This window comes from Rhinatrema bivittatum, chromosome 1 (genome assembly GCF_901001135.1).
Source record: "Rhinatrema bivittatum chromosome 1, aRhiBiv1.1, whole genome shotgun sequence".
NCBI lineage: Eukaryota > Metazoa > Chordata > Amphibia > Gymnophiona > Rhinatrematidae > Rhinatrema > Rhinatrema bivittatum.
In genome coordinates this window covers 787,100,015-787,114,581 of record NC_042615.1, presented here as the reverse complement: position 1 = coordinate 787,114,581, position 14,567 = coordinate 787,100,015, and the positions used below count along the sequence as shown (strand labels likewise).

The following is a 14,567-nucleotide window of genomic DNA, read 5'->3' as shown; positions in this document are numbered from 1 at the left end:
AAACCAGATATCCATCTGAGGAAAGGGGATGGATTCGCAGAACAGGTAGGTGAGGACAAGAAAAAGCGTACAACGTGGGAGAAGACAAACTGGAGCAGAACTGAAGACAAACTGGACAAGAACTGAAGACAAGCTAGGCAAGAGTGGAATGAAGACAGGACACTGGGAAGCAATATACAATATGAAGCGTAGCTAGATCTGTTGCTGAGGCAATGAAGGAGAGACAGCAAGGGCATTTTATAGGCCTGAATATGTGATCTCATCATTAGACGCCATCAGGACTTTCCCAACACAGGCCCTTTAAATAGGGTGAAGTCGGGTGCGTGTATGCCTAAGGAGCTGGATGTATGCCTAAGGAGCCAGCAGCCTCCTGCAGAGTGAGGAGGTGGTGGCATCCTGCTGCATCGGAGTGCAGTGTCCAGCCACATGGAGAGCCGGAGGCACTAAGCTGGGTCAGGAGCTGCAAGGGACGGCCTGGCCAGAGAGATGAGTGTAGCAGTTCATGGGGACAGCCCGTGGACTGTCAAATATTGAAATCTTCTGTTCAGTGTGCAGCAGCACCCAAGAAAGCAAATAGAATGCTAGTAATTATTTGAAAGGAATAGAGAATAAAAAAGAGAATATAATAATGCCTTTGTATTGCTCCATGGTGTGGCTTCATCTTGAATACTGTATGTAATTCTGGTATTCTTAAATCTAGCCCTGGATAGAATTATAAATATCTTTGCCAAAATATGCGTGTGCAATGGAGTGGGGAGGACTCTACATCTGTTTGTTGAAAATCTGGTGACCTCTGAAATTCTTAAACCGGTCCTGATAATGGTGCCGTTCACTACACAGGTGCCCCTAGGCACGTGCTTATTGGGAAATCTGATCTTCGTAGCATACACAATTGCTCAAAAGATACTACTGTTTCATCCATATATCTTTGGTATATTTATGGGGCCTCGGAAGTACCATAACATTTGAAAGCCAAATCTTGCATCTTATATGTAATTATTTTGGAATGGGCTCTTGAACTGAACCTTATTTCTTCAGGCTAGTGCAAAGACTTCCTTGGTATAAAAAAAAAAATCTTTCCCTTAGCTTCAAACCCCGGCGCAGTACAGAGCTGTACAATTCATCTAACACGTCCTAAGTCCGCCCCTCTAAACTCTGATTGGTCAGGCTGCTGCGACCGGCTTTTATCCCTGAGCAGTGATTGGCTGTAGTTACCGGCAGTCTGCGAGGAAGGTACGACCCTCCCTCATCCTACCGGAGCCTGGTCCTCAGTGTTTATATTTCTATTCAGCTACGCTCTCTGTCAGGCAAGCCTTTCTTCATGGAACTGTCCTACCAAGCTATAAAGACGGCGTACCAAGCGCGGGAAGCGGTAAGTGGCCTGAGGGAGGAGACCGGAGTAGCGCAGGTACTCTAAATTCAGTACCGGGGCTGTAATCAAGGAGATACCCGCTGCCGCCAGCCGCGTCTCCCCCCCCCCCCCCTCCCCGCCCAGCGGAGCCGTGTTCATAAAAGTAACGCGTGAAACTGGACTTTGAAAGGGCGAGCAGCAGCAGTTTTATGTCAGCGGCTTGGATATGCCGTCTCCTTTCCGAAAGTGCGAATCCCTTATGGTAGAGACTGTGCACATTCACTGGGGTGTAAAGTTTCCGGTTGCTATGGAGACGAGTCTGCGAGCCAGAGCGCATGCGCTGTCTGCTGCTCCTGAGGGGTGTGTACTCGGCACCATGCGTTCCTTGCAGTATCAGGAAAGAGATGTCAGACGAAAACGGGATCTCTAAAAAAAAAAAAATGTAGACTCTTATTACAAACTACTGTCTTACTGTTGTAACGTCGGCATGCAAGTTCAATGCAGTTTGATATAATTTTCTCATTCTTGCCACCAGAGTTGTAGGCTTTTCTGGTTGAGAGCATATTATATGGCCTAGTCTCTATCCGTAGCTGTAAGATCTTTCATGGTGCATGGCAACCTCTGGTACAGCTAGATCAACAGATGTTTTCTACAGTTATATGGATGGTTTGATTACATCATTTAACAGAAGTTAAACAATATTTGCAATCCTCGATTTTTGTCTTGATATTTATTTATTTATGTAACAGCTTTTTTTAGACCGGTATTCGTGGGTACATCATATCGGTTTACAAGAAACTAAACTGAAATACATAAAACAGGGGGCGGGAAAGGGGAGCAGAATACGAGAGAGGAAGTACAAAGGGGAGAAGCATGGAATAAAAGAGATAGAGATTAACAACTGAGGCAAACAGTAAACTGCATAATACTAACCAATTGGAAAGACTTGAAAAACTGCAATATACAAAACCGGGTATAAGACAATAAACTGCAGTATACAAAAATAACCGGGTATAAGACCTAATAGGGGGGATAATAACTAAAAGGTATACAAAACAGCAGAGGGGGAAAGGGAGCAAGGGGAGGGAAATGATATGCAAAAGGGAGAAGCATAGGGTAAATAGAGGTAGTATTAACAGATGAGGCAAACTGTACAATACATATAAAATAAACCAGGTAAATAGTTAAATAGGGGGAAAATAGGGTGGGGGTGATTAAAGTTCATTAACTACTAATATGAACAGTACACAGCATTATTCAATGTAACGAGAAAACGTAATAAGGGGGTAGGGGGTAAAAAGGGGGGGGGGTCTGATAAATAAATAAATTGTGAGGTATCCTTGTTAATTTCTGCTATCTCTTGTCATGGGGAGAATGTGAAAGGCCAAGATGCAGGTGGGCTCTGCTTCGATTTCATCCATGCTGGCTGGCTCCTTCAATTCATAGCTCATCATGTCCGTGGGTAGCTTTGTTGAGGGGTGTGAAATTCTGCTTGAGTGTGAGCACTTCTCTTAGTCCTGTGGCACCAGATCCACCATTATTATCTGAAGGATTTTTGAGTCTAAACAGACAGTTGGATCAGAATTCCATGCAGATATACCAGCAGTATTATAAAAAGGGTAAGGAGTAGTACTGTAATATATGTAACCCATACCCTTTTCCAAAGGAAATAAACACTCCAACACCTGCCATAGATGCTTCTCAGGAATAGCCTCCTTCCTATGGGACTCGCCATCGGAAATGCTTTGCCAAAATAAAAACTCTCTCCTTTTTAGAAAACAGGTGAAAATTTGGCTTTTCAGTTAGCATTCCATGGCAAGAGCAACTAACTGCAGCCAGCACACACCCTTGTCTACAACTTGTTCCTGACATCATTTGAAAACCCAAAATCCACAAACAGCTACTACTTATCTATGTCTGTCCTGTAAATTAAGACTAATTTATATGCATGCCTATTCTGCATTTGACCATATCAGTGCCAGATATTAATGCCTAACTGTAACTGAATCTATAACATTGTCTTATTGACGCCTCTGTGTTACTCATCCATCATAAGAACATAAGACATAAGAACGTAGACATATTATCTGAAAATGTCTACGACTTAATGCACTATTCACAAGCATCAGCTTCCTTAGACTTGTGTGTAATGCCATCCTGAAGAATCTGTCAATTTGGCGAGGAACCAAGATGATATCTATCTGCTGGATGAGCTCCTGGTATCCTTGTTAGTTTCTGCTATCTCTTCTCATGAGGAGAACGTGAAAGGCCAGGATGCAGGTGGGCTCTGCTTTGACTTCATCCATGCTGGCTGGCCCCTTCAATTCATAGCTCACCATGTCCGTGGGTAGCTTTGTTGAGAGGTGTGAAATTCTGCTTGAGTGTGAGCACTTCTCTTAGTCCTGTGGCACCAGATCCACCGTTATAACCTGAATGATTTTTGAGTCTAAACAGACAGTTGGATTCAGCAACCCCAAGTTGATCTGGTGATGGGATTGCAGTTGTTGGAGATCCAACCCCAAATAAACTAGCAGAATGGTCAGTTGGGGATTTGGGCTTCTCACAGGAGGCATGGGCAATAGTCTCCACTGCCCCAGGCTGTGTTGGAAGAGGAAGGAGCCACTTGTGAGGGAAGTGAGTTGGGCTGTTCCCAGATCTATGATACTAATACCAGTGGTCTCCCCCACCCCAGCATAGACAATACCTGAGCCCTATGGGTTATTAAGACAGCTTCACTGGAAGATCTAGAAGCACCCTGGCTAGAGTTGATGATATGTTGGCAAAATGACTCCTTTGTGTTCATTTACAACGGAGGTTGCTAGTAAATTTCAAGAACATGAGGGCAAACTGGATTGTATTCCTCTCAATTAACTATGTTTTCCTTGCCATTTGTTTCTTTTCAGGAATTCCAGCCAGTACTAATTAAAGAGAATGTATATTTAAGAAGTAGAGTTTACATTTTGGAGAATATATCTAGATATTGAGATGTTTGAACTTAACGAAGATAAAGTCATAATCTCCATATTAGATTGAGATATTTTCTTTAACTATTGAAAATGTCTCCTCAGCAAATTCCTCTATTGAATAAGGTTTATTTTTTGTCAGTTGCAAAAAGAACAGGGGCTGTTAAGGAGGGTGAACTTGAGTCTTTGGTCTTGGCAGCGAGTTTGGATGTTTCCACATTGTTAGAATCTTTTCAAGAGGAAGTGGTAGCATGAGGAAAATTTGATAGTAAATTTTGTCCTTGAATTGGCTAGAGGTCTTATTATGGAGTTACTTCAAGCATCTTTATTCCTTGTTTTATGATCAGCGAGTGAACATCTTTCCTGATTTGTCCAGATTTTAGAAAACCCTAGCCACCAGGAGGAAATTATTGTCATTGAAGAGCCAAGTTGTTGGCCTAAGGGCTACTTTTTTTTTTTTTAATTTCCTTGTAATTATTTATTATACATAAAAGATAATAAATATATTTTTTATGATCCTGATTTCTTAAAGAATTTTCTGAGAGAGAAAAGTTTCAATTCAGGCCTAGTTTTATGAGGATCTTCTTATGTAAGCCATCTGTGTTTAATGGATTGGATCTATTGATTAAGTAGTTTTCAGGTTTTTATCAGGACAGTTTTCCTTTTGCTTATTTGTTCTTTTTTTCTTCTTGGCTTCCTTCGTTTTTGGCTAGAGGATTTCAATTCATCCATTTTTTTTCTTATTTTTCATGATATTTCACATTTGTTGTTAAATTATATGTTTTGTATGGCTTGGATCATTGTAATATGAAAAATTCTATAAATAAAAACACTTAATTTAGCTGTATCAATATTATTTACTATCATGAGTACCATTTATGATAGACGTATTAGTAGGTTATTACACGGGGGGACCATGTTGTTCTCAGCTACCTGCGCTTAATGCCATTTTACACTGCCAGGAGTGAAAGTTTTACTTTTAAAAAGGGTTCATCATAATATATAAAAAATAGTGCAAGATGGTTTATGGGTGATCAAGTCCTATCTGTAGCAACCTGGCTGGTGGAAATCAAGGCCCTGGAATAATTGCAGACACGTGTGGTTCTAACTGGTTTGACATGTAAATACATTTCTGTAAATGAAAATGCTCCACAGGAACAATTGAGTTAGTATGATTCATGAAAAGCCAGGCTGAACTTTCAAATTCAAATGTGCAGTTCCAATATGCAAAGTTCAGATGTTGCTAAAATCACACGACCAGATCATTTTCTTATGAAAATGCTTAAGAATTTAAAGTGTTGTGCTTCATTCCTGCCATTGAACCCAAAAATGGTAGTAAAAAAAAATTTGTGTGCTAAAAAAAGTAGTTAGGGGGGAGGGGAAGTCACGTGATGTGATGAACTGAGAAGGACGATTCCTGCTGAGCTCCAGGTCCTTGCTCCTACAATCTTTTATAATCGGCTTTTCTGAGAGATCTACAGGTGCGAACAGATCCAGTTTATCCCAGGCATATGTCAATTGTGCCTTATATGCAGTGATCACCACTGGGTTTGCCCATTAAAGGAGCAAAGAAGGAAAGGGACAAAATCTGTGGGACTGAGGCCAAGGTGGCGACTGCATAAGACTCGGTGGAAGTGATAGCAATGAACGCAGCAGCATCAGCTAAGATAAAAGCGGTAGTGGTTGCAGCATTAGAAGATAAACTTTCCAGTATCAGTACAGCTGCTTGAAGAGAAGAGTGCACTCACCGAGATCGGTCCTCGAATCGAGCACATAGAAAGCCATATCTCCGTCATGGAGGATGACTCCAACGCCTTTGCTGCGAAAATGGCTGCTCTGGAATGCACGGTAACCAAACAAGCTGAATGACCTTGAGAACAGGTCCCATCGTTCTAATCTAAGATTTATTGGCTTTCCCGAGACCATAGAGGATCGGAACTTGGGGACCTTTCTGGAATCGTGGTTACCTGAGAATTTAAACTTACCAGACATGCGTTCTAGCCTTACCATTGAAGGAGCACATAGATTAGGCCCTCGAAAGGACTCTGATCCCCAACCCAGAATTGTCATAGCAAAAATCTTAAATTTTGCTCACAAGCAGTTAATAATGCAGGCGTATCATAAATGTTCGGAACTATCATATAATTCACAGAAAATCCGCATCTTCCAGGATCACTCGTCCCGGGTCTCAGCCCTGCGTTGGAGCTTTGCTCCACTCTGTGACTCTCCGAACAAACGCCAAATGAAATTTTCCTTCCTCTTCCCGGCCAAACTGAAGATCTGGTTCGATGGACAAGCAATGGTGTTTGATAATGTGAAAGAAGCCCAAGAGTTTGTGGAAACAAGAGACCATTGAATATCTCTGGATTGGGACTACATTTCTCTTTATTTCATTTTACGATAGCACAATTGTCGACTCCTAAACAAGCCATAAGATTTGGCCTGGATGTAAAAAACAGGTCCGTGCTGTTGGGCCACAATCAGTGAGCCAGCAAGCCTCCTTTCAAATCGTCAGTTCAGCGAACAAGGAGGACATTTTCTGGATGGGTTAAGATATCTACATCTGGACCTTTTACCACTCATGTTTCACTAATAATATTTTACTTTTTCAGGAAGGTCCATTCTTTGTTTCCTTGCTTCTTACCTCGTATTAAGTACTACATGATTCCAAGATAATTCCATTTTTTTGGGGTCTACCCGGAAAATAACACTCTGCCCTTCTGATAAAAGCAACTGTTTTCGATTTAATGATTCCGCTTTATTCAGGACACTAAGGGTTGGGCTTTTCCGGGTTAACACTAGTGTTTTTTTCCTTTTGACAACTTTGACGATTTTCTCTCCGAATCACATTTAAATTTAGATGGCAGGAGAATGGGGGCGGGGCCCTGATCACATTAATAACATGGCCCCGAATCTCCGTTTAGACGGGGAAGTTTATGTGTTGTATTACAGGGGGGTGGGTGGGGTAATGGGAATTGTTTGGAGAGAGGCTAGAGTGGTTGATATCAAGGGGGAGGATATTTTCACAAGGGAATTTTTTCGGGGGCACTTACACTATAAGGTTTCATCAGGGCATGCGGTTAAAAACTGTAGTTTGACAAAGAGGACTCTCCTAGGGGTTTTTATGACATATTTCCTCCAAGAATTCTTGGTATGGGGCTGGCTGGGGGCTCTATACCCTTTCTCTTATTTCAGATTATGGCAACATATTCTTTTTTCTGAGCATGTTTTATAATTCAAGAGGTGAGGTAGCTCAAATTTTATCCTGGAATGTGAATGGGTTGGGCTCCCCCATTAAAAGAAAAAAAAGTGCTACAGCATCTGAGGAGATCTAGGGCGAAAATCGGGTGCATCGAGGAAACCCATTTAACAGAGATAGAGTAAAAAAAATTGAATAGAGAGTGGGTGAGTTCCTGTTATTATTCGGCAGCAAAAAGTAAGAAGGGGGGAGTAGCCACCCTGATGAACAAAACTGCTTTCAGCTGCACAAAACGTTTCATGATCTGGAAGGCCGTTTTTTACTGGTCATAGAGTCTTTGAATGGTCAGTTAATGTATTTAGGAAACATAAACGCTCCTAATGTCTAATGTCTATGCTCACGACTTTTTTTCTCTATGGGGCAGATTTTAAAACCTATGCGCACGGCCTACATTTGTGCTCGCTACCCAGAGCGCCCAAATGTACGCCCGATTTTATAACATGCGCGTGCAGCCGTGCGCATGTTAGAAAATCCAGGGTTGGCACACGCAAAGGGGTGCATGCTAGTGCACCTTGTGCGCGCCGAGCCCTAGGAGAGCCCCGATAGCTTCGGCCTGCCCCCCAGCCTGAAAAAAAATACCCCCGTACCTTTATCCCAGAAGTTACGCCTGCCGGCGCGCGATCCCCAGGCCCAGCGGCTGTGGAGAGGCCTTTGGTCAAGCCCCGGGACTTACATGCGTCCTGGGGCTTTATACATGCCGCCGGGCCTTTTGAAAATAGGCCCGGCGTGCGTAACTCCCCCCCCTACGCGCGTAAAGCCACCTGGATTTACGCGCGTAGGCTTTTAAAATCTGCCCCTATGTCTCTCTCCAGCTTTTCCTTCATGCACAGGGGCTTATACTGTTAGCGGGTGACTTTAACCATATGCATGACCCTGTTTTAGATAAGAGCCCCTCAAATGCGGTATCTAACACCCATAGAGGTAAGGCGATAGCCTTTCTTTGCAGAGAAAATGGCCTTTTAGACATCTGGCAGGTACTGTATCCGGAGGAGAAAGATTTAACCCATATTTTCCGAGCTCATTCCTCCATGTCCGGATAGACTACATCCTAATAGCCAGAGAGGGGATCCCTTTTACTGTCCACGCTGAAATTGGGCCACAAGCCACCTCTGACCATGCGACTATATGGATCGACCTCAGGCTTTCTAATTCTGAACCCAGGGAGCGTATCTGGAGGTTCCCTAGCTATTTAAAAAATGATCTAGATTTTCACTCTTTCCTCCAGAAGAAATGGGAGGACTTTGTCTCGTTTAACAAACAGCACATCTTTTCTGGGAGACTGGTAAGGTGGTGCTCAGAGGCGATATTGCTTATGTAGCTAGTTGTAATAAAAAACTTAATGCCTCTATTCTTCATTTAGAAAATAAATTAAAACTAGCATTTAAACTAGATGCCAGGGGTGGCAGAAGGAAATTAGAATGTGACCTCCCAAAATACAAATGCAAAGGAAAAGGGTGAAGTGTGTTATGTTTTAGTATGGATGTGAACCCTGGGCCGAGGTGAGCCTCCCTGTGGGCCTCACCATCGGTAGGCACGGTCTCAGAGGCTTAGGACACTGCCGTAAGAGAGAGACTTTATTGTAGAGAAGAGAGAGCAGAACCCGTGGAGTGGGGACTGCAGTTGAGAAACAGTTCTTGATAAAGGGGAATGCCCAAGATAATATCTGAGGTAGATATCCGGTAGTGGTCTGCAGAGCAAGTACGCCAGGCAGCCTTTTCAGTAGTGAAGTAATTACCTCAGATGTGCAGATCCGGTAATGGCCCGCAGCGCGGGGTACGCCAGACAGTCTAGTCAGAGATGGAGCAATTACCTCAGGTGTGCAGATTCGGTAGTTTGCTGAGGTAGTCAGAGGTCTGGAAACTCAGGAGGTTCCTGACGAAGTCGAGGCAGAAACTACAACGCAGAGTATGATGAAGTGAATCCTGCTGAGGAGGCCACGGTAGTGGCCCGGGGCACGGGGTACACCGCAGGTAATCCCAGCAAGGCTTGGTAGAGTAGAAGTACTCATGAGACATGGTTCCAGAGGAAGTCCTGAGGAACAGGAAGGAAGTCCTTGCTAACTCGTCTAAGCATAGGGCCAGTCAGCTTAAATACAACGAGGCGGTGATGTCATGCGGAGGGGACACCGCGAGGTTCCCGCCATGACATGTATTAAAGATGGCCCATGCGTGCTCGCGCTTAGGTAACTCCAGGAACAAGATGGCAGTCGGAATTGCCCACGCCATCCCGGGGATGCCAGGGAGGTTGGCGTTCACTGGTGGAGGCCGCCACTTTTCCCAGAAATGATGGAGCAGTGAAGAAAGAGGTGAGCATGAGAGGTCGCAGCCGTCTGCGACCGATGGGCGCAACAGTACCCCCCTTCTTAGGGCCTCTCCCCGGGGGTTTTGGTTTCCTAGGATGGGAAACGTGGAATTGTCAGATCAACTCCTTGTCGAGGATGTTGCTTGCAGGTTCCCAACTATTCTCCTCGGGACCAAATCCTTCCCAGGATATGAGGTACTCCCAGCGCCTACCATGCTTTCTCACATCCAAAATATCCTCAACCTAGTAGGTGATGTCTTCTTCAGCCGTAAGAAGTTGTGGTTCAGGTGTCTTCTTTGAAAATTCCGATAATACGAGCGGCTTAAGAAGGGAGATGTGGAAGAACATAAGAACAAAGAAATTGCCATGCTGGGTCAGACCAAGGGTCCATCAAGCCCAGCATCCTGTTTCCAACAGAGGCCAAACCAGGCCACAAGAACCTGGCAATTATCCAAACACTAAGAAGATCCCATACTACTGATGCAATTAATAGCAGTGGCTATTCCCTAAGTCAACTTGATTAATAGCCGTTAATGGTCTTCTCCTCCCAGAACTTATCCAAACCTTTTTGAACCCAGCTACACCAACTGCAGTAACCACATCCTCTGGCAACAAATTCCAGAGCTTTATTGTGCATTGAGTGAAAAAGAATTTTCTCCGATTAGTCTTAAATGTGCTACTTGCTAACTTCATGGAATGCCCCCTAGTCCTTCTATTATTCGAAAGTGCAAATAACCGAGTCAAATCTACTCATTCAAGACCTCTCATGATCTTAGAGACCTCTATCATATCCTCCCTCAGCCGTCTCTTCTCCAAGCTGAACAGGCCTAACCTCTTCAGCCTTTCCTCATATGGGAGCTGTTCCATCCCCTTTATCATTTTGGTTGCCCTTCTCTGTACCTTCTCCATCGCAACTATATCTTTTTTGAGATGTGCGACCAGAATTGTACACAGTATTCAAGGTGTGGTCTCACCATGGAGCGATATAGAGGCATTATGACATTTTCCGTTTTATTAACCATTCCCTTCCTAATAATTCCTAACATTCTGTTTGCTTTTTTGACTGCTGCAGCACACTGAGCCGACGATTTTAAAGTATTATCCACTATGATGCCTGGATCTTTTTCCTGGGTGGTAGCTCCTAATATGGAACCTAACATTGTGTAACTTCATCAAGGGTTATTTTTCCCTATATGCAACACCTTGCACTTGTCCACATTAAATTTCATCTGCCATTTGGATGCCCAATCTTCCAGTCTTGCAAGGTCCTCCTGTAATATATCACAGTCTGCATGTGATTTAACTACTCTGAATAATTTTGTATCATCCGCAAATTTGATAACCTCACTCGTCGTATTCCTTTCCAGATCATTTATATATATATGTATATATATATATATATATATATATATATATATATATTGAAAAGCACCGGTCCAAGTACAGATCCCCGAGGTACTCCACTGTTTACCCTTTTCCACTGAGAAAATTGACCATTTAATCCTACTCTCTGTTTCTTGTCTTTTAACCAGTTTGTAATCCATGAAAGGACATTGCCTCCTATCCCATGACTTTTTAGTTTTCGTAGAAGCCTCTCATGAGGGACTTTGTCAAATGCCTTCTGAAAATCCAAATTCACTACATCTACCGGTTCACCTTTATCCACATGTTTATTAACCCCTTCAAAAAAATGAAGCAGATGAAGCATTGTGGATGCACAGTGAGGCAGGTAACTGTAGGCTGTAGGTGACGAGACCCAGGCGGCGAACCACTGCGAAAGGTCCAATGTACCTAGGCACAAATTTGACAAGGTAATTTTAGGCGGATGAAGAGGGTACTGAGCCATACCTTTTCTCCAGGTTGGAACTGTGGAGTGGCTCAGTGGTGAGCATCGTAGAACCTTTTGGCCTTCTGTTCCGCCTTCTGAAGCAGTTCCTTGCTGTGCTGCCAGACTTGATGTAGTTCTTGTGCCGATACCTGGGCTGCTGGAGACGGTACAGACAATGGAACTGGTAGAGGAAGTAAAGGTTGTCGTCTATAGACAAGTTGAAAGGGTGATGACCCTGTGGATGCTGATGGATGAGAATTTAATGCAAATTCGGCCCATGGGAGCAGCTCGGACCAATCGCTTTGCCTGGAATTAACATAGGCTTGTATAAATTGTTTCAATGTGCGATTTGTTCTTTCAGTTGTCTGTTTGCCTGTGGGTGGTAAGCACTTTTATTTATTTATTTATTTATTTATTTTTAGTTTTTATATACCGGTGTTCCTGTATAAAATACATTTCACACCGGTTTACAAGGAAATAAAACAGACGCCTCGATGGGCGGTTTACATTGAAACAAATAGGTAACATAATGAGGCATAAAGGAACTTAGAATTAGGTTACAGAGAACAAAACATGTCTGGTAAATTGCGATAACGAACTATTCAAAAAAACCCTTTGTACAGGAGGGGATAGATTTCACTTGTGAAATCCAGCGAGATGTCAAATTTTCTGCATAGCACCTTTCAAAACGTAGCTGTAAATTGGACCCCTCTGTCGGAGAGGATATGTCTTGGCAAGCCATGGAGGCGGAAGACATGCCGGATGAATAGCTTCACCAATTCAGGAGCCGAAGGTAACCCGGGTAGCACCACAAAATGGGCCATTTTAGAAAAACGGTCAACTGTGACCCAGATGGTGTTATTGCCATCAGACACTGGCAGGTCAACTATGAAGTCCGTGGCAATATGTGTCCACGGTTCAGTTGGAGCGGGTAGTGGCTGAAGAAGTCCCCAAGGACAACTCGGCAGAGGTTTCTGTCTAGCGCAGGTAGGACATGACTCCACGTAGGCCCGAACGTCTTTTTTCATAGAGGGCCACCAATAATACCTCTGTAGACTAGCTAAAGTCCACGATTGTCCGGGATGTCCTGCGAGTAGAGAATCTTGGGCCCATCGGAGTATCTTCTTCTGGAGGGTCTGTGGAACCACCGTTTTCCCGACTGGAACCGTGTAAGTAGCAGAGAGAAGTACCCTATTAGGGTCAATGATATGACGTGGAGTGTCAAGGACATCTTCCGTAGAAAAGGAACGGGATAAGGCATCTGCGCGAGTGTTCTTGTCCATTGGGTGGTACTTCAGCAGGAAGTCGAAGCAGTTGAAAAATAATGACCATCGAGCCCGTCTGTGATTCAGATGCTGTGCCTGACATAAGTATTCAAGGTTTTTGTGGTCGGTGTAAACCGTGATTTTATGTTGAGTGCCTTTGAGCCACGGGTGCCATTCCTCAAATGCCAATTTGATCGCTAAGAGTTCCTTGTCTCCTATCCCATAGTTTCGTTCAGTTGGAGAAAAGCACCGAGAAAAGAAGGAATAGGGATATAGGGTATGGTTGTTAGCGTGTTGGCTAAGGACAGCTCCTACCCTGACGTCCGAAGTGTCTATCTCAACATAAGAACATAAGAAAATGCCATACTGGGTCAGACCAAGGGTCCATCAAGCCCAGCATCCTGTTTCCAACAGTGGCCAATCCAGGCCATAAGAACCTGGCAAGTACCCAAAAACTAAGTCTAGTCCATGTTACCATTGCTAATGGCAGTGGCTATTCTCTAAGTGAACTTAATAGCAGGTAATGGACTTCTCCTCCAAGAACTTATCCAATCCTTTTTTAAACACAGCTATACTAACTGCACTAACCACATCCTCTGGATGGCATAGAAGAGGCTCTTGAAGGAACGCCTTCTTGAGTTTTTTTTAAAGGCGATCACAGCTTCTGGAGACCATTGAGAAGGGTTAGCTCCTTTTCGTGTTATGGCAGTAAGAGGCGCGGTCAAGGTGGAGTAGTATTGAATGAATGATCTGTAGTAGTTAGTGAATCCGAGAAATCTCCTCAGAGCTTTAAGTTCCGTAGGTTGTGGCCAGTCTCGAATGCTGTTGGATTTTTGCAGATCCATGTGGAACCCCTGGCTGGATACCACATAGCCTAAAAAGGGAATGGATTCTTGATGGAAAGAGCATTTCTCTATTTTGGCATATAAGTGGTTTTCTCTCAATCTCTGGAGAACTTTCTTGATGGTCACTTGGTGGTCCTGGAGGTTCTGGGAAAAGACCAGTATGTCGTCAAGATAGACTACTATGCAGGTGTAAAGCATGTCCCTGAAAATTTCATTCATCATGTTTTGAAACACGGCCGGGGTGTTGCACAGGCCAAAGGGCATGACTAAATATTCAAAATGGCTGTCGCGGGTATTAAATGCTGTCTTCATTCATCACCCTGGCGTATTTGGACCAGATTGTATGCCCCTCTGAGGTCCAATTTCATGAAAATTTTGGCTCCTTGGAGCCTATCAAAAAGTTCAGAGATCAATGGCGGTGGGTAGCGATCCTTCATAGTGATCTCATTCAGGCCCCGTTAGTCTATACATCGGCGAAAGGAACCGTCCATCTTGCCCACAAAAAAGAACCCGGCCCCAGTAGGAGACTTAGAAGATCGAATGAAGCCCTTCGCAAAGTTCTCTTGGATATAGGAGGACATGGCCTGGGTTTCCGAGAGAGAAAGTGGGTTCACCCTTCCTCTGGGAGGCTTGGTATCAGGTAGTACTAGATTGATGGCACAGTCAAAAGATCGGTGAGGTAGTAAGATGTCTGCCGCTGCTTTAGAGAATCTGTCTTGATAGGCGGAGTATTGTGGGGATAGGCCCGGAAGAGA

The 14,567-nt window shown here is 43.8% G+C and overlaps 1 protein-coding gene across 2 annotated transcripts in view; it reads left to right on the top strand.

Moving 5' to 3' along the window:
* The first annotated feature begins 1,239 nt into the window (after window positions 1–1,239).
* Window positions 1,240–14,567, top strand: part of KATNAL2 (katanin catalytic subunit A1 like 2) — a 296,579-nt gene continuing 283,251 nt past the window's right edge. For both annotated transcript variants that reach the window (XM_029580510.1, XM_029580502.1), the window contains exon 1: window positions 1,240–1,372. In XM_029580510.1, coding sequence (XP_029436370.1) covers window positions 1,322–1,372 — 51 coding nt within the window. In that variant the 5' untranslated portion in view covers window positions 1,240–1,321. The remainder of the gene's footprint in view (window positions 1,373–14,567) is intronic.